General features: G+C 44.4%; 1 protein-coding gene across 1 annotated transcript in view; it reads right to left on the reverse strand.

The window, feature by feature from the left end:
- Positions 1 to 18,153, reverse strand: part of LOC128416597 (tripartite motif-containing protein 54-like) — a 54,139-nt gene that overhangs the window by 15,247 nt on the left and 20,739 nt on the right. Inside the window, exons 4-5 of the mRNA XM_053394546.1 lie at positions 7,663 to 7,758; positions 1,040 to 1,273 (exon numbers count right to left, since the gene is read on the reverse strand). Coding sequence (XP_053250521.1) covers positions 1,040 to 1,273; positions 7,663 to 7,758 — 330 coding nt within the window. The remainder of the gene's footprint in view (positions 1 to 1,039; positions 1,274 to 7,662; positions 7,759 to 18,153) is intronic.

The raw sequence follows: 18,153 nt of genomic DNA on the forward strand, positions 1-18,153 counted from the left end.
AAAGTCCAGATACACCCGGAATCATGGCAATGCCATCCACATTAACAAAACGTCTCCTGAATGTCCCCTGTCTCAGACACTGGAGAGATGCTGCCAAAGAGTGTAAACAATACAGAACTGGATGGACCAATGGTTTGGCTCGATATAAGGCAGTTTCCTATATTGCTAGGACATGTTTGAATACTTGCCTACCAAAAGAGAGACTCTTCCTGCACAGAGAAAACCAGTTTTTCAGGGAGATGGTTGCCTTACATCATGGGTAGGCAAACTAAGGCCCAGGGGCCTGATCCGGCCCAATCGCCTTCTAAATCTGGCCCACGGACGGTCTGGGAATCAGCGTGTTTTTACATGAGTAGAATGTGTCCTCTTATTAAAAATGCATCTCTTGGTTATTTGTGGGGCCTGACTGGTGTTTTTACACAAGTAGAATGTGTGCTATTATTTAAAATGCAGCTCTGGGTTATTTGTGGGGCATAGGAATTCGTTCATTTTTTTTTCCAAAATATAGTCCGGCACCCCACAAGGTCTGAGGGACAGTGGACCGGCCCCCTGCTGAAAAAGTTTGCTGACCCTTGTCCTAGGACCTGTTTGATTGCTTGCCTACAGAGAGAGAGAGAGAGAGAGAGAGAGAGAGAGAGAGAAGGAGGGAGGGAGGGAGGGAGGGAGGGAGGGAGGGAGAGAGAGAGAGACTCTTCCTGCACATAGAAACCCAGTTTTTCAGGGAAATGGTTACCTCCTTACATGCTACATTTCTTTCAACAGGGAGCTGTTTTTGTGGGACAGCATTCAAACACTGGTAGTCAGAAGTGAAGCTCAAGAAGACCTGCTCCACTCCAAGGACTCAGCTATACAGCTGCAAACGTTTCAAGTGTTTTTTAAGTGCAATATACAATGTGACACTAGATGGCGGCGGTGAGCCTTATGGAAAATTCAAGAACATTTTCAGAACATTTTTTTGTATGTGTGTCGATTGCACCTGAGTCTACTGCCTTGTTTGTTGGCTGGAGTGTGGAAGCAGAGCGGTTTTCGGTTACTTAACCTGCACAAATACAGCCATCTGCGGCTCCTCCATGGACTGCAAGGCTGTGTCCACCAGTTTGGAAGAAGAGTCAATATGGTCGCCACATGTTTTGCAGATGGATTTCAGGTGCTGGATCTTTTCCTCCTGCTCGTAGGTGATCCTCTGCAACATGATCTTCCGCCTCTCTTCCAAAATGGCGCACATGCGGTCAAACTTCTCGCACAGGGCCTGCTTCTGGGCTTTGCAGTTGTGCTGCTCAAAATACGGGGGGGGGTAGAAAGCTTAAACTGAAATTGGTCGCTTGGTACTAAAACAGTCCATGTCAGACTTAACAAAAGGTGGTTTGTCGTTCTGAGAACAGGTTCACGTCTTCTGCACTTCCTCCCGCCTCTTCCTACGGGCTTGAGATCCAAACCTCCCGCTCTCAGTTTTGAACTAACCACAGTTTCTGAGGATGTTATGGAAACTCTAGAGCAAGTATGTTCAAAGTTTGGACACCCCTGCTCTAGAGGATGTCCAGACTCAAGGAATGGTGATTTGTTCTAACAACAGTTTTTTGGAACATAAAGGTAAAGGGTAAAGGGACCCCTGACCATTAGGTCCAGTCATGGATGACTCTGGGGTTGCAGCACTCATCTCGCTTTATTGGCCAAGGGAGCCGGCGTACAGCTTCCGGGTCATGTGGCCAGCATGACTAAGCCGCTTCTGGAGAACCAGAGCAGCGCACAGAAACGCTGTTTACCTTCCTGCCAGAGCGGTACCTATTTATCTAATTGCACTTTGACGTGCTTTTGAACTGCTAGGTTGGCAGGAGCTGGGACCAAACGACGAGAGCTCACCCCGTTGCGGGGATTCGAACAGCCGACCTTCTGATGGGCAAGTCCTAGGCTCTGTGGTTTAACCCACAGTGCCACCCACGTCCCTTTGTTGGAACATACGTATAGGGAAAACATGGCTAGTTCAAAACTGAAACTTGTTTAGTTTATGCCCCTTGAGGAGGAGGAGGAGCAGAAGAAGAAGCATCATTCTCCTAACTGCCAGCCATGGTCTGTTGTTATGTCTGAACCTGAGGGCACAAAAAGGAATATCAATCAAAATTATCAGCCTCACTCAGGAACCACTGGAAACCTTGACTGTACAAACAGCAGGGAACTGACTGTTTTACTTCTGATGACTAAAAAACTGGTCAATACTGTTACGAAAAAGGAGCAATGCAGAAGCAAGCACCAGGTGGCTGGAATGGCAAACAGGATATGAATGTTATTGGATTGTCCCGTGGGAAACTGGGACTGTTTGTAAAGTGCTCTGAGAGCCGGATGTTACCTCAGAGCAGCACATGACCCTGTACTGGAAGTACATGGGTGGGGTTTATTCTCTCTCTGCGTTGGGAATCAGAGTGTGCAGACATGTTTCTCTGTACTGGTGAAAGACAGGAATAAAGACATGTAAATATATTTCTGTCTGTCTCTTTCCCCCTCCCTGGGGGAGGAGTGGTGTGTTCTTTTCACGTTTGAAAAGGATCGCCGAAGAGACCTCCTTTGATCTTGCCGGCAGACGCTGGCAGGGGAGGTCAAGGATTCAAGCCGGGCACCTGGAGGGTGGCCAAATTCCTAAGAGCTGGAGGCTCTGACTTTTGGCTTGAATCCCGACAACTGGTAGCAGAGGATGGTTTCGATCCATCGAGAATCTGCATGAGAGGTGAGAGGTCGATGAATCGTTGCCATCCTCTGCACCTAAGGAGATAAAGAAAAGCGTCTGCCTGCAGCCAGAAGCTGAAACAGACAGCTGGACACCGAGAGGAGTGTATTCCAAGGCAACGGAGCCAGAAAAGGTATGCAGCATTTTGGGAGAGAGAAAAGTGAACGCAGAAAGGTTTAATTCTCTGGTTCACAAGAAACAAGCTGCGTTTGAAAAACAGCTCTGGAAGAGCAAGCTTGCATACCAGGAATTCCTGTGGTTTAGATAAGGAGTTCCGTCCTGAGCAGGTTGCTAGGCAACGTCTGCCAGTAACTGAATGGCTGGGAAAGAGCCTGGGAAATCGAAAGTGTATCTGCGCAGCTGTGCAAGGGTTTTGAAAAAACAGCCCAAAGGCAAGCCTGCCAGTGAAAGCAGTAAACAAGCCGAGAGACTTTTGGAGTTTACTGGCTTGGAAAGTGAAAGCTGGCTTGAGATTGAGTGTAAAGCTGACCCTTGGATTCAGCATGGATGCCAGGAAGGGGGGAGTGCCCCTGAGTGCCGTGGTTCTAGATGAACACAGCCGGCATGCTGCACTGGAAGTAAAGGACAGGGGGAGGGAGGAACGGAGTTCTAATTCCCCCACCGATGAAGCTACTGGAAAGGATGCTGTAGCTTTGAATGCTGTCCAGTGTTACAGTTGCGGACAGGCTGGGCATCTTCAGCGGAACTGTAAGAAGCCACGTCAGCCAAAAGGAGCGAAGGGTCGCTCAGCAAAGCCTGAGGCGTCAGGCAAAGGTCATACCAAGCCTATGGTGGATCCTGCAAAGGCTTTGATGGCGAAAGGAACCACGCCAGATGTTGGGAACTCGTTTGTTATTGACACGGGCGCGACAGTTCATATGTCTCCACACAAAGAACTCTTTTCATCGTTTAAGAAGCAAAGCTTCGCTGTGAAACAGGCCAATGGTCAGGAGCTAGAAGCGGCCGGCGTGGGGACTGTCTATCTAAAGAGTCTGGACTTGACAATAAACAATGTTTACTTGGTTCCTGAATTGAAGTTCAATCTGCTGAGTGTTTCGCAGATTGCAAAGAGAGGACTGAAACTGTCCTACGATGCTGAGAGCTGCGAGATCTACAAAGATGGAGAGTTATATCTTTCTGCCAAACAGAAAGATGGACTTTATTTGTTGACTTTTGCACAAAGTGATTACATGGAATGTAATTCATCTGTGTCTAACCAAGTTTCTCTTGCAGGTGTGAGCAAGAAGAAGACCGGGGTCAACAGAGCATTTCAGCGGGTGTATGCTGATGTGATTGGTCCTCTAGAACCATCTAGAGGCAATGCAAGATATTATCTTGTGTGTGTGGATCATTTCTCTAACTATGTCTGGGTTTATGTGTTGAGAAAGCCAAAGGAAGCCTTGGAGAGGTTTCAGGAGTTTTGTGACAAAGTTAAGAGTATGCATGATGCTAACATTGATTGTCTATTCACAGGTGAGAAGCAGATTTTTCTTTTACAGGATTTCCAGAGGTTCCTGCAGAAGAAGGGGATCAGACACAAGATTGCTGTTTCAGCGGAAGTGTGGAACAGGGGTGTCTGTGTACGGGTGAACAGAGAATTGCAAAAGGGGATGCAAGCGCAATTGCTCAGTTCACATCTGCCACATGAGTACTGGGCCGAGTCTCTGATGTCGTACTGTTATACGAAAGTGAGAAAGGTTTCAAAAGAGTTGGGAAGTTCTCCTTTTGAGAAACTGTTCCACAGAAAACCTTCTGTTGCCCATTTCAAGGTTTTTGGGTCTCATGTGAGAACAGAAGCTCCAGGTGGAGTAAAGAATGCCAGAGGCATTTTTGTGGGGTATGAAAAGGGTCTCTACAGAGTAATTTTGTCTGAATCTGGTCAGGTGATTCTCACAAAATTTCTAGAGAGTGCTCCTGAACAGGAGAGAGTGATAGTACACACTTTTCCCACTGAGGACGATTCAGATGATGATGATGATTTCACTGATTTCAGCTGTACTGAAAGTGATGACACTGATAGCTCGGAGAGCTCAGTTGTCACAGTCATTGAGAGGAAGTCTCACACAATAGATAGGCCTTCACAACTGAAGGATGAACCACTGTTTACCATTGGAACTAGTTCTCCAAAGAGTCCTGAGACTGGACCAGTGAGCAGAGAGGATCAGCACCTCATACGTAGGTCTGAGAGAGTTACAAAGGGTCAACCACCCAAGAGGTACTCAAAAGAGTTTGCTAACTTAGCTGTTGCATGTGTTGCTGTTGTAAACAACCAAGGACAGGTTGGAGCTGTGTCTAAGTCAGAGACAAAGACACAACAGAGAGTTGCTAGCCAAGGTAATGCAGATGCACTCATTCCTTGGAAACCAGACAACCAGAGAGGTACACTGGGGAAACCAGTGGCGGGGAGTTCCAAGGGTGGAACTGAAACAACAGGGGAGTGTTATGTGTATAACAACTGTTTGTTTTCTTCTCTGGATCATGCTTTGCTTGCTGCAACACGCATTGATTCTTTTGGGGGAGGATGTTACGAAAAAGGAGCAATGCAGAAGCAAGCACCAGGTGGCTGGAATGGTAAACAGGATATGAATGTTATTGGATTGTCCCGTGGGAAACTGGGACTGTTTGTAAAGTGCTCTGAGAGCCGGATGTTACCTCAGAGCAGCACATGACCCTGTACTGGAAGTACATGGGTGGGGTTTATTCTCTCTCTGCGTTGGGAATCAGAGTGTGCAGACATGTTTCTCTGTACTGGTGAAAGACAGGAATAAAGACATGTAAATATATTTCTGTCTGTCTCTTTCCCCCTCCCTGGGGGAGGAGTGGTGTGTTCTTTTCACGTTTGAAAAGGATCGCCGAAGAGACCTCCTTTGATCTTGCCGGCAGACGCTGGCAGGGGAGGTCAAGGATTCAAGCCGGGCACCTGGAGGGTGGCCAAATTCCTAAGAGCTGGAGGCTCTGACTTTTGGCTTGAATCCCGACAAATACATCACCATAAGGAATTCTCCATGTGCAATGGAACTTCACCCCTTTCTCCTCTCCCTATGCACACCCCATGTCCTCACCAAGTCCGCTCCAATATATAGATATATAAAAAGGTAAAGGTAAAGGACAGTTAAGTCCATTCAAAGGTGACTTTGGGGTGCAGCGCTCATCTCGCTTTCAGGCCGAGGGAGCCAGCGTTTGTCCACAAACAGCTTTCTGGTTGTGTGGCCAGCAGGACTAAACCGCTGCTGGTGCGATGAGACACCATGACAGAAGCCAGAGCGCACGGAATGCCATTTACCTTCCCGCTGCAGTGGTACCTATTTATCTACTTGCACTGGTGTGCTTTCAAACTGCCAGGTTGGCAGGAGCTGGGACAGAGCAATGGGAGCTCACCCCGTTGTGGGGATTCGAACCGCCGACCTTCTGATCAGCAAGCCCAAGAGGCTCGGTGGTTTAGACCACAGCGCCACCTGTGTCCCACCTGTATACACATGTATACAGTCATACACATACACAGAAAAAAATATCAAAATTGCTTATGATTTGGGTAAAGGCTGAGGTCAACCTATCTAATAAATGTTTATACAGTGGTGCCTCGCAAGACGAAATTAATTCGTTTCGCAAGTTTTTTCTTCTTGCGAGTTTTTCGTCTTGCGAAGCACGGTTTTCCATAGGAATGCATTGAAAATCAATTAATGTGTTCCTATGGAGACCGCTTGCCAGGCTGGCGGTGCGGAGAAGGGCTTTTCTCCCCACCGCAAGCCTTCAGGACAGGTACGGGAACAGAGGGGAAGGCGCGCAGCGCTTCTCCTCTGTTCCCGGGGCTTGCGGTGGGAGGAGGGTTTTTCCTCCCCACCGCCAACATTCAGAACAGCATTCTGAATGTTGGGGGCAGGAAGGAAAACCCTCCTCCCACCGCAAGTCTTCAGGACAGCCATCTGAAGGCTGGCGCGGGGAGAAGGTCTCTCCGCCCCACCGCCAGCCTTCGGAGGAGCCTTCCGAAGCCTGGCGGCGGGAGGAGGTCTCTCCACCCCACCGCCAGCCTTCGGAGGAGGTCCGAGGACATTGGGGAAGACGCGCTGCGCTTCCCCGCTGTCCCGGAGATTTCCCTATGGGCTTTCGTCTTGCGAAGGAAGCCCATAGGGAAATTCATTTTGCGAAGCGCCTCCAAAACGGAAAACCCTTTCGTCTAGCGGGTTTTTCGTCTTGCGAGGCGTTCGTCTTGCGGGGCACCACTGTACTGTTAATTTCTGCACAGCTTCTCTAAGGCAATTAACAATATTTATTCATCTCCTCTCTAAAACTGACTTAAAAAAAAACAAACTCCCTGCAGAAATAGGTGAGATACTTTTAAAACGATGACAGATTTCCTCCAGGAAAAAAGCTTGCTGTTCTTTGCTTTTTTTCATACATAAAAAATCCATTAGCACTAGCAATTGTTTTTGTTTTTTCTAAAGTATATGAATCCCACCCACCTTCTCCCCCGAATCTATTCTGCTTAATTTCCTTGGTTTTTGACAGAAAGGCATTTACCTACAGTCAGTTGAGAAGGTGATATGAGGGAGGGGAAATTGCAAAGCTAACTCCCCCTCCCCACAGTATTTAATGACATAGATCTTAACGCAAGGCAACCATCTCAGCAAAAGTTCTTAAATGGTGAGTCCTTATCTGAACACCCAGTTATTGCACTTCCATCAGACAAATCCTCTGGCTTAGTTGTCAGGGAAACTTTTTACCAAAGTCTTAGAGCAAATTAACGAAACAAAAAAAATCGTTCATCTCCACTGAAATTGACTTTTTTAAAAATACCAAACCACCCCTGATCTCATTCTGATGTGGTGAGCACTGTGACACAGACACCAAAGGAAATGTCACTGGTCCTTTGAACACTGTGACCTGACACAGATAAGTGGAGAGATTGCGAAAATAAAAAAGAACGAAATGTTGAGGAGTCCTACCTCAACGTTCCTGCAGGAGCCTTGCAAATCCCCAACGTAGGCTTGGATCCTGTCGTTCGCAGCCACAAGGGCACCAATTCCACCAGTCAGCTCTGCCTGGAAGGGAGAGGACCCAAATTAGACTGATTTGCCAACGACACTGCTCAGCAGGGCCGTCTTACCCATAGGCACTAGGGGTGCAGGGCACCTGGGCACCGGGCTCTCAGGGCACCAGGGCGAGAGTCCGGGGCCTGAGAGTTGAGTCCGGGGAAGAGCACACCCATCAGTCAGAGCACCGTGGCGGGCTCTTCTGCTGCAGGCGGCTCTGCACCGTGAGTTCAGGGGCAACCGAGCTAGCAAGACACTGAGGCGGCCAGCCGGTTCTGCCCTCCTGCGTGCTTGGGACTGGGCAACCAGGGGGAGCACACCCGGCAGATCTTTGCACCCTGGTGGCGCATATGCTTAAGACAGCCCTGCTGCTCAGTCTGCTCCCCTATTGCTCCCAGAAGTGGGCAGTGTTTCAGACGGCCACATCCAGCCCAAACGAGTCCATTTCAAAGTGAGATACAGAAGGGATCCTCCTTATGAGCACAGGATCACTCCCCATGCCTTGCACTTCAGGCCACCCAAAACACAAAATGCTGCACAGCCAGTAACACGCAATGGAGAAGGAAATGGCTTCAAGGAGACGCTCTTCGTTCATGCAGACCCCAAAGGCATTTGGTTATTGATAGGCCGCACCATCCAATAACCAAATTTCTCAGGGCGGTTTGCGATGTCACCTGTGCTGTAAGATCCAGCAGGTCCCACTTGGTGGGAGGTCTTGGTGCATTAGAAGAGCCCTGCACCTGGATCAGACCAATGGTCCACCCTGTCCAACATCCTGTTCTCAACTTGCCCAACCAGATGTCAGGAGTTCAGCCTACACTCAAGTAGGACCCTGGCAGAGACACATGCCCAACTGGCATGTTCTCTCCCTCCTGGTCGATCGTTCAGGAGCTTCAAATACTTTCTTCAGCCCGAACATCACAGCAACCGATGCCAACCAACACCGGCACACTTAGGGATCCGCAGAGTTTGCGTAACAGACCTCAGCAACTCAGCATGTTGGCTATTTTACTTTATTTACATACAAACACACACGGAGCACTGCAACATGGCTCCCTCTCTCTCTAGCATCAGACAGCAAAGAGGAAAAGAACAAAGGACAATAATCCCACTTCACGGAACACAGTAACACAAACATCCTGTCTCCGTCACTTCCATCTTGTGATAGACAACAATCCCATGACTGCAATCATGGAGCAGGAATTCTAACACCAGATGCCCCATGGGCAAGCCCACAAGCAGGATCCGAGTGTAGCATCCCTCTCCCCACCTCCGATTCCTCTGGAGTGGGCATTCCAAGACATCCTGCCTCCAACAGGGGAGGGCAAGCACAGCCTTCATGGCTAGTAGCCAGATGCTATTCCTCCAGGGTTTGCCAGCGAAGGACTCCAAAACATAGAGCACATTGTGAAACAGAAAGAAAGCTATGCAATGTATCTGTCAGAACATTTAGCACTTTCCCACTTAACTGCAGCTCCCAGATAAATAAGAGTCATGATGGCCAACCAATGTCCCCACTGTGGAAGGACGTGTGGATCCAGAATTGGCCTCCACAGTCACTTACAGACTCATTGTTAAAACCATGTTTATGGAAGACAATCTTACTCGGCTATGAATGATCGCCAAAGAAGTATATTATGGAACAGTCACACACACACACACACACACACACCGGTGCAAATGCACCAAGCATCTTTGGCAACATGCTTTCAATGGCAGTTAAAAACACTTTTTCTCGCACAAGCATTTACTAGATCTTAAATCCTCTTTTGGCTCAGCGATTCCCTGTCTGTTGCTTTATTGATTTTTAAATGGAATTTTAATGCGCTCGATCTTATGCCTGGACGCCACCTTGCTACATAAATTACAGAGGTGGCATTAAAATATGGTGGTGGTGGTGGTGATACAGGGGGCAAGTCTGTGATCTGTGACAAAATGTTCCTTACCGTTTGGGCTGGATAATACAGACGGCCAGACTACCACAGGGTGAGATTCACTCTGGCGTGGCCCAAGACATTCTACTGCCTGAAGCAATGGACAAGATGGCTCCACTGGTTAGAGCGTGATGCTGATAACGCCAAGGTTTCAGGTTTGATCCCTGCATGGGATAGCTGGATATTTCTGCAATGCAGGGGGTTGGACTAGATGATCCTTGGGGTCCCTTCCAACTCTACAGTTCTATGATTCTTTGACCTATAGTTCCCCAGTTCCCCCCTCCTCCATGGGTGTATTTTCCTCTGCAGGAATTTGTCCAAAAGCAACGTTGTAGAAGGAAGAGGATAATAATAATAATAATAATAATAATAATAATAATAATAATAATAATAATAATATATTATTTATACCCCGCCCATCTGGCTGGGTTTCCCCAGCCACTCTGGGCGGCTTCCAACAGAACACTAAAATACAATAACCTATTAAACATTAAAAGCTTCCCTAAACAGGGCTTCCTTCAGATGTCTTCTAAACGTTTGGAAGAGTATTGTGTGTTTGTGTGTGTCCTAATCTATTTTTTAAAAAAAAATATTTTTATTAAACAGTTTTTATAATCACACAAACAATACATAACAACAACAATACATAAACAAACAATAACAAAAACAAAACAAAAGAAGAAACAAGTACCATTTCATATCCTAATTTCTTATACCTTTCTTCCTCGACTTCCTCATGCCTCCCTTTTCTGTATTCCAAATTCTAATCAATTACTCAGCAAATCTTCCCTTATTTTACTTTGAATTTAAGCTAATCTTCCTTATTCTCCTTGTCTTAACCATTGCTAATAGTAACCCTTTACTTTCCAGTCCAACATCATTCTAACTTTCATTAATTTTGTAATATTTCTTTAGATAGTCCTTAAACTTTTTCCATTCTTCTTCCGCCGCTTCTCTTCCCTGGTTTCGGATTCTGCTCGTCATTTCTGCCAGGCCCATGTAGTCCATCACCTTCATCTGCCATTCTTCCAGTGTGGGTAGATCCTGTGTCTTCCAGTACTTTGCAATGAGTATTCTAGCTGCTGTTGTAGCGTACATAAAGAAAGTTATATCTGTCTTTAACACCCCTTGGCCGACAATGCCCAAGAGAAAGGCCTCTGGTTTCTTAGTGAAGGTGTATTTAAATACCTTTTTAAGTTCATTATAGATCATTTCCCAGAATGCCTTAATCTTCGGGCACGTCCACCAAAGGTGAAAAAATGTGCCTTCCTTTTCTTTACATTTCCAACATTTGTTATCAGGCAAATGGTAAATCTTTGCAAGCTTGACTGGGGTTATGTACCACCTATAAATCATTTTCATAATATTTTCTCTTAAGGCATTACATGCCGTAAATTTCATCCCGGTAGTCCACAACTTTTCCCAGTCAGCAAACAAAATATTATGACCAATGTCCTGAGCCCATTTAATCATAGTTGACTTAACCGTTTCATCTTGTGTATTCCATTCCAGCAGCAAATTATACATTTTTGACAAATTCTTAGTACTGGATTCTAACAATTCAGTCTCTAATTTTGATTTTTCCACCTGGAAGCCAATTTTACTGTCCAGTTTAAACACTTCATTTATTTGGTGATAGTGCAACCAATCTCTCACCTTCTCTTTTAATTTCTCAAAACTCTGCAATCTCAGTTTGTCCCCTTCCTTTTCTAAAATTTCCCAATATCTTGGCCACTTCGACTCCATATTTAACTTTTTAACTGCCTTAGCTTCCATTGGCGACAGCCACCTTGGGGTTTTGTTTTCCAGCAAATCTTTATATCTGACCCAGACATTTAATAGTGCTTTTCTGACAATATGGTTTTTAAAACTTTTATGTGCTTTAACCTTGTCATACCACAAATATGCATGCCACCCAAAAATATTGTTAAAACCTTCCAAATCCAAAATGTCTGTGTTTTCAAGGAGCAGCCAATCTTTAAGCCAGCAGAAAGCTGCCGCTTCATAGTACAGTTTAAAGTCTGGCAGGGCAAACCCCCCTCTTTCCTTTGAATCCGTTAGTATCTTAAATTTTATTCTGGGCTTCTTGCCCTGCCAGACAAATTTAGATATATCTTTCTGCCACTTCTTGAAACAATCCATTTTGTCCATTATTTGTAATGCTTGAAACAAGAACAACATTCTTGGCAATACATTCATTTTTATAACTGCAATTCGACCTAACAAGGAAAGCTTCAAATTTGACCAAATCTCCAAATCTTTTTTCACTTCTGTCCAGGTTTTTTCATAATTGTCTTTAAATAGGTTCACATTCTTAGCTGTCATATTTATACCCAGATATTTCACTTTTTTAACCACGGTCAACCCCGTCTCATTCTGAAACCTTTCTTTTTCAATCTGTGTTAAATTTTTCTCCAATACCTTAGTCTTTAACTTATTCAATTTAAATCCTGCCATTTGACCAAAGTCTTGAATTATTTCCAAAACTCTTTTCGTACTAGCTTCTGGCTCTTGTAATGTAAGTACTAGGTCATCTGCAAATGCTCTCAATTTGTATTGTTTAGCTCCGACCTGAATCCCTTTAACCAGCTGGTCCCTCCTAATCATATTAAGCAAAACCTCCAGGACCGATATAAAAAGTAGTGGGGAGATAGGACACCCCTGACGTGTCCCTTTTTCAATCTTGAACTCTTCTGTAACCACATTATTTACAATTAATTTTGCTTTCTGTTCAGAGTATATTGCACCTATACCATTTTCAAACCCTTGGCCTACCCCCATCCCCCGGAGGTTCTTCAACATGAAACTCCAAGATATATTGTCAAAGGCTTTCTCAGCGTCCACAAATATCAAAACAGCCTTGGTATTTATATTCACTTCCAGCTTCTCCAAAATGTCAATTATATTCCTTACGTTGTCCGACAAATGCCTTTTCGGGAGAAAGCCCGCTTGGTCCCCATGAATCTCCTCCATCAAAACTCTTTTCAATCTTTTTGCTAAAATATCAGCAAAGATTTTGTAATCCACATTTAGTAACGAGATGGGTCGGTAGTTCTTAAGTTGGGTCTTTTCAGTCTCTGTCTTTGGTATAAGTGTAATATAGGCCTCCCTCCACGTATCGGGTGCCTTCCTCCCCTCCATGATCTCGTTGCAGACTTCCTTCAAAGGTTGTATCAACTCTTCCTTCAAAACCTTGTAGTATTTGGAAGTCAATCCATCAGGTCCAGGTGATTTGCCCAACGTCATGCTTTGAATGGCATCTTCTATTTCCTGTGCTGATATCTCCTGGTTCAAAATTGTCTTACTTTCCTGCGAAATCTTTTTCAGCCCATTTTTCTCGAGGAATTGTTGTATATCCATTTCTTTCTGCGGCCCTTGTGTATACAGTTGTCTAAAGTAGCTCTGAAAACAGTTCCTAATTTCCACTGGGTTACATATGTTCTTTCCTTCCACTTCTAAGTTTGTTACCGTGTTGAGTTTTTGTCTCTTCTTTATTTGCCAAGCCAATAACTTGCCACATTTATCTGCAGACTCAAAAGTCTTTTGTCTCATTTGTTTAATTTTCCATTCTATTTCTTGATTCATCAGTTCCATATATTGTGTTTGATACAATTTAATTTCTCTTAAAATCTCTTGCGATTTTGGCTTCAGTCTTAGTTTCCTTTCCCCTTCTTTTATCTTTTCCAAGATTTTCTCTTTCCTCTCATTTTGCTTTCTTTTCTTTAATGAATTTTGTTGTATCAAAAACCCTCTCATCACGGCTTTACTTGCGTCCCATACTATTCTTTTTTCTACTTTAGTCCTTAAGTTGATTTCAAAATAATCTTTCAAAGTTTTTTGGGCCTTCTTGCAGATCTCCTCGTCTCTAAATAAGGTGTCATTCATTCTCCATCTGAAGGAACCAGTTGTTGTTTGCTTCATCACCATCTTAACTGCGTTATGGTCGGAGAAGGTTTTTGGGCAGATTTCCACTTTCTTTATGTTCGACGCCATACTGCTAGTCACCCAAATTTGGTCAATCCGTGTCCATGTCATTTTGGCTTCAGAAAAGAAGGTTCCCTCTCTTTCTAATGGGTGTTTTGTTCTCCAAATGTCAATCAAGTCCATATTGTCAGTCATTTCAAAAAAAGTTTTTGGTAGTCTTCCGTCTTTTGTGACTACCTGTCTTTGTGCTTTGTCCATGTTTGTTGAAACTACTCCATTCATGTCCCCCATCATGATTAAATTGTAATCCATATAGTCCATCAAAGTCTCATGCAGCTTCTTAAAGAATTCTGCTTTCCCTTCATTTGGTGCATATATTCCCACTATCAAAAATTTTTCTCCTTGGAATTGAATTTCAATTGCCAAATATCTTCCTTGGTCATCTTTAAAGATTTGTTTCGGTTGCAAATTTTCCTTTGCATAGATCACCACTCCTCTCTTTTTTACTCTGTCTGAAGATATAAATTCTTGTCCCAATCTCTTATTTGTTAATAATTTTCTATGTGCTCTTGTCACATGAGTCTCTTGTAAACAAATCAAGTCCAATTGGTCTTTCTTTAAAGCATGAAATATATTTTTTCTTTTTCTAGGATTATTTAAACCGTTACAATTCCAGGTTAGAAGTTGCAAAGCCATGATGGGGTTATTTGCTTCCTCCTACAGCTCCCAGTTGTTGTTCGTCTTTTGTCGGTGGTTCTGTGTCCGTATCTAGTGGTCCCTTGCTTGAAGGGTGTCCTTGTCCTGGAAACGTCTCTTTCTGTAGGTCTTCTTCGTGTTCTCCCAAGAACTTGTCTTTATCACTCACTGTCTTTATTCTTCTTTTCTTCCCCTTGTATTTAAAAGACAAGCCTTGGGGAAACTCCCACCTGAATAGTATGTAGTTCCTTTTCAGCAGTGTCACCAAGTCCTTGTAAGGACCTCTTGCATCCAAAATACTTTTGGGAATGTCTTTAAAGATCTCAATGTGAAAATCTTCAATTCGAAGGGTTGTTTGATAGTGCAGGTTCAGTATTTTATCTCTCTCCTCCTTTGATCTTAAAATTATCAAGCAATCTCTGGGTCTGTTCTTCCTCTGCCTTATTCCCAGCCTAAATGCACTCTCTATCTTAAATTCTTCCTTATTCAGCTCCTGCTTCCAAAAGTCAGAAAATTCTTTTGTCAAGTAGTCCACCAAGTTATCTCCTTCCTTTTCCGGCACAAGTCTGATCCTTAAATTTTTCTCCTTGCGTTGCATATCCTGCATAGAGAGTGCCAGCTCATACTCATCTAGTTTCCTGTACACCGGTGGAAATTTTTCCTCGGCAGCAGTTGCAATTTCCTTAGCTTCCTCAGCTATCTTTCGTGTTGTGGATGAATCTTCCAGTAATTTCCCAATTGCTTCTGCATTGGAGTTCACTTTGTTCCCGAGGTCAGTTATACTTTTAGTATTTAAATCAATTTTCCCAGAGATTTCTTCAATTTTCTTATTTGTTTCAGCACCTTGCTTCTTTAGTTCCTCCAAAGAGTCATTTATTTTCCCCAATGCCTTTGCAAATGCTTCTTCTGGAGACATTATTTTCACTTTTGCCTTTGTGACAGCTGCAGTTCCGGAAGCCCCTGATATAGAGGCCCTTCTTTGCATAGAAAGATCGACTTTGTATTGTCTACCAGATCTCAAAGTTGTTTCTTGTGAGTCCTCTTTCTGTTTACCATCTGCCATAACAAAGTCTTTCACTCAAGGTCATTCCCACACTCTTAAGCTGTCAGAAAAAAAAATTCTCAGGTTTTAAGCTCCACTTGTTGCTGAAACTATTCACAAGTCCTCTAGGGGGCGTAAAGTCAGTTCTTTAACTTCAAATTGTTCCCACACTTTCCAAAAAACAAAAGCCCTCCTAGTCCCTTTCTTTGTAAAAGATCCAAATCAATAGTATCCTGCAGATAACTTACTGTGCAACAAAATAAGATGTTTCAAGTTGAGAGTAGCCAAAGTCGAAATTACAGTTACTTTTTAACCTTCTTGTAGCGACAGTCCTTAGCCGGTTCCTTTTCTCCGGCAGTCCGACCCCCAGGTAAAGGAGCAGCGGTAAACAGTTCAATTTCTTTTAAAACAGGCAGGAAATCACTTTAAAGTCTTCTTTCCCCCCCCCTCCTGCCTTCGGGGGAGGGAGTTCTTTGCTTGGTGATGGATTTCTTAGTTCGCAAACTCTCCTGTCAAAAGTTACAGCTTAAATGCCTTTCGCTTTGATCTTGCTACAGAACGGAAAGCAGACTTCCTTTTTGATGCTTATCCGTCTCGGTGCCCAATTTCTTTAGTTTTAGCGTCCAATTATGTTTTAAAGCTCAATCCTACTCACGGAAAGTTGCTCTTTTTAGTCCAAATTCACCGGAAGAAGTCAGCGCTCTCCGCTAATGGCGACGCGGCTTCGCTTCGCAGGCTGGGTGAAAGCGACTCTCAGCACCGCTCCATACACCCTCCGCTGATCCGTAGCCTTTAAAAAGGCTATTTCACAACGTCGGGGGGGCGCAAAGGTGCCCGCCGAGTCTCCAGTTCACAGGCTACGCGCCTGTGATTTTTGGGGGTCCTCGCTCCGCCGTGGCTGCAGGACCCGAACCCACGAAGCAGATCTCTCCCGGAGCTCCGGGAGAAATCCGCCATTAAGCGCTGGCGCTAACCGGAAGTCTGTGTGTGTCCTAATCTATTCCTTGTAGCCAAAATTAAGCATTCCATCCATTCCCAGTAGCTTCACGGTTACAGGTGTGCTTTAAAGGTTTTCCAAGCTGGGTTTTAAAAAGAAATAAATTTTTAAAAGATTTCAGATTGCTACACAAAAGTCTATCAGTTTGTTCCCTTCAAAGAGCTGAGGGGCAAAACAAACATTATACATACAGTGGTACCTTGGGTTAAGTACTTAATTTGTTCCGCAGGTCCGTACTTAACCTGAAACTGTTCTTAACTTGAAGCACCACTTTAGCTAATGGGGCCTCCCGCTGCTGCCGCACCGCCGGAGCACAATTTCTGTTCTCATCCTGAAGCAAAGTTCTTAACCCGAGGTACTATTTCTGGGTTAGCGGAGTGTGTAACCTGAAGCGTATGTAACCTGAAGCGTATGTAACCCGAGGTACCACTGTACATACATACATACATACATGCATACATACATAAAAAAGGTAAAGTAAAGGACCCCTGACCGTTAAGTCCAGTCGCAGACGACTCTGGGGTTGCGGTGCTCATCTCGCTTTACTGGACGAGGGAGCCGGCGTTTGTCCACAGACAGTTTTTCCGGGTCATGTGGCCAGCATGACTAAGCTGCTTCTGGCGAACCAGAGCAGCACACGAAAATGCCATTTACCTTCCTGCCGGAGTGGTACCTATTTATCTACTTGCACTTTTGACGTGCTTTCAAACTGCTAGGTTGACAGGAGCTGGGATGGAACAACGAGAGCTCACCCCGTTGGGGGGATGCGAACCGCCGACCTTCTGATCAGCAAGCCCAAGAGGCTCAGTGGTTTAAACCACAGCGCCACCCGCATCCCATACATACATACACATATACATACATACATAATCCATCAATTTGTTTTTCTCAAATAAAACATTGCTCCTTCTCATTGTTCTGAAACTACGTAGGAAGAAGGGAAAGCACTTTACAATAGCCCTCTCCTCCTGAACAGAGGAGGAAATGGAGAGGAAGGAGCTCTGATGAGCTGGAAGAATGAGACAGTTTGGGGAGGTGTTGGGGGTTTGATAAAATGAGGCATGTTGCCCCCCGCCCCAGGCTGCAGGATGCCACACCTGTGCCCTAGTAGCAGGGCCGGATTTAGGTTTGATGAGGCCCTCAGCTACTGAAGGTAATGGGGCCCTTTATATGTCCAGCTGTCCTTTGTCAACAACAAATTGTTGCTGCTTTTGTGTGCTGAATATATACTATATGGTAATTTATGGACCGAATAGGTATCTCAAGCCATTTGCACATAACAAAATATGTATTCTATCAAAGTAATTGTTGAACTGAAATACAATTAAGAAGAAGTATATTAATAGTGAAATAATTATTAAGCTCTAACTTAAAATGATTTTTCATGCATAACAAACTAAATAATGCAAACAGATTGGCATTTGGCAATGACAAAAGTTCCTTTGGAAACACAATTTACAAAGATTCATAATCTAATGTCTAGAAACTTGCTATAACATGAAATCATAATAGGTGTAAATATAGGGTGCAAGCCACTAATAATTATAAATAGCAGAATGTAGGCACCCTATATATAGAAATGAGCAAACCAGGGATATTTTAGTGAGCAGGCTAGCAGGTGGGGCCCATTACAAAACACTGTTGCTGCATGTAGGTTTTATTTTATTTCCTTTTTATCTTATATTTTGGAAATGCACATCCAGTTTTTTTCCCTTTAAATTTTTTGGGGGGTTCACCAAGAGAGTGGGGCCCTAAGCTATAGCTTGTTCAGCTTATAGGTAAACCCAGCACCGCCTAGCAGGCTCTCCAGC

This window comes from Podarcis raffonei, chromosome 6 (genome assembly GCF_027172205.1).
Source record: "Podarcis raffonei isolate rPodRaf1 chromosome 6, rPodRaf1.pri, whole genome shotgun sequence".
NCBI lineage: Eukaryota > Metazoa > Chordata > Lepidosauria > Squamata > Lacertidae > Podarcis > Podarcis raffonei.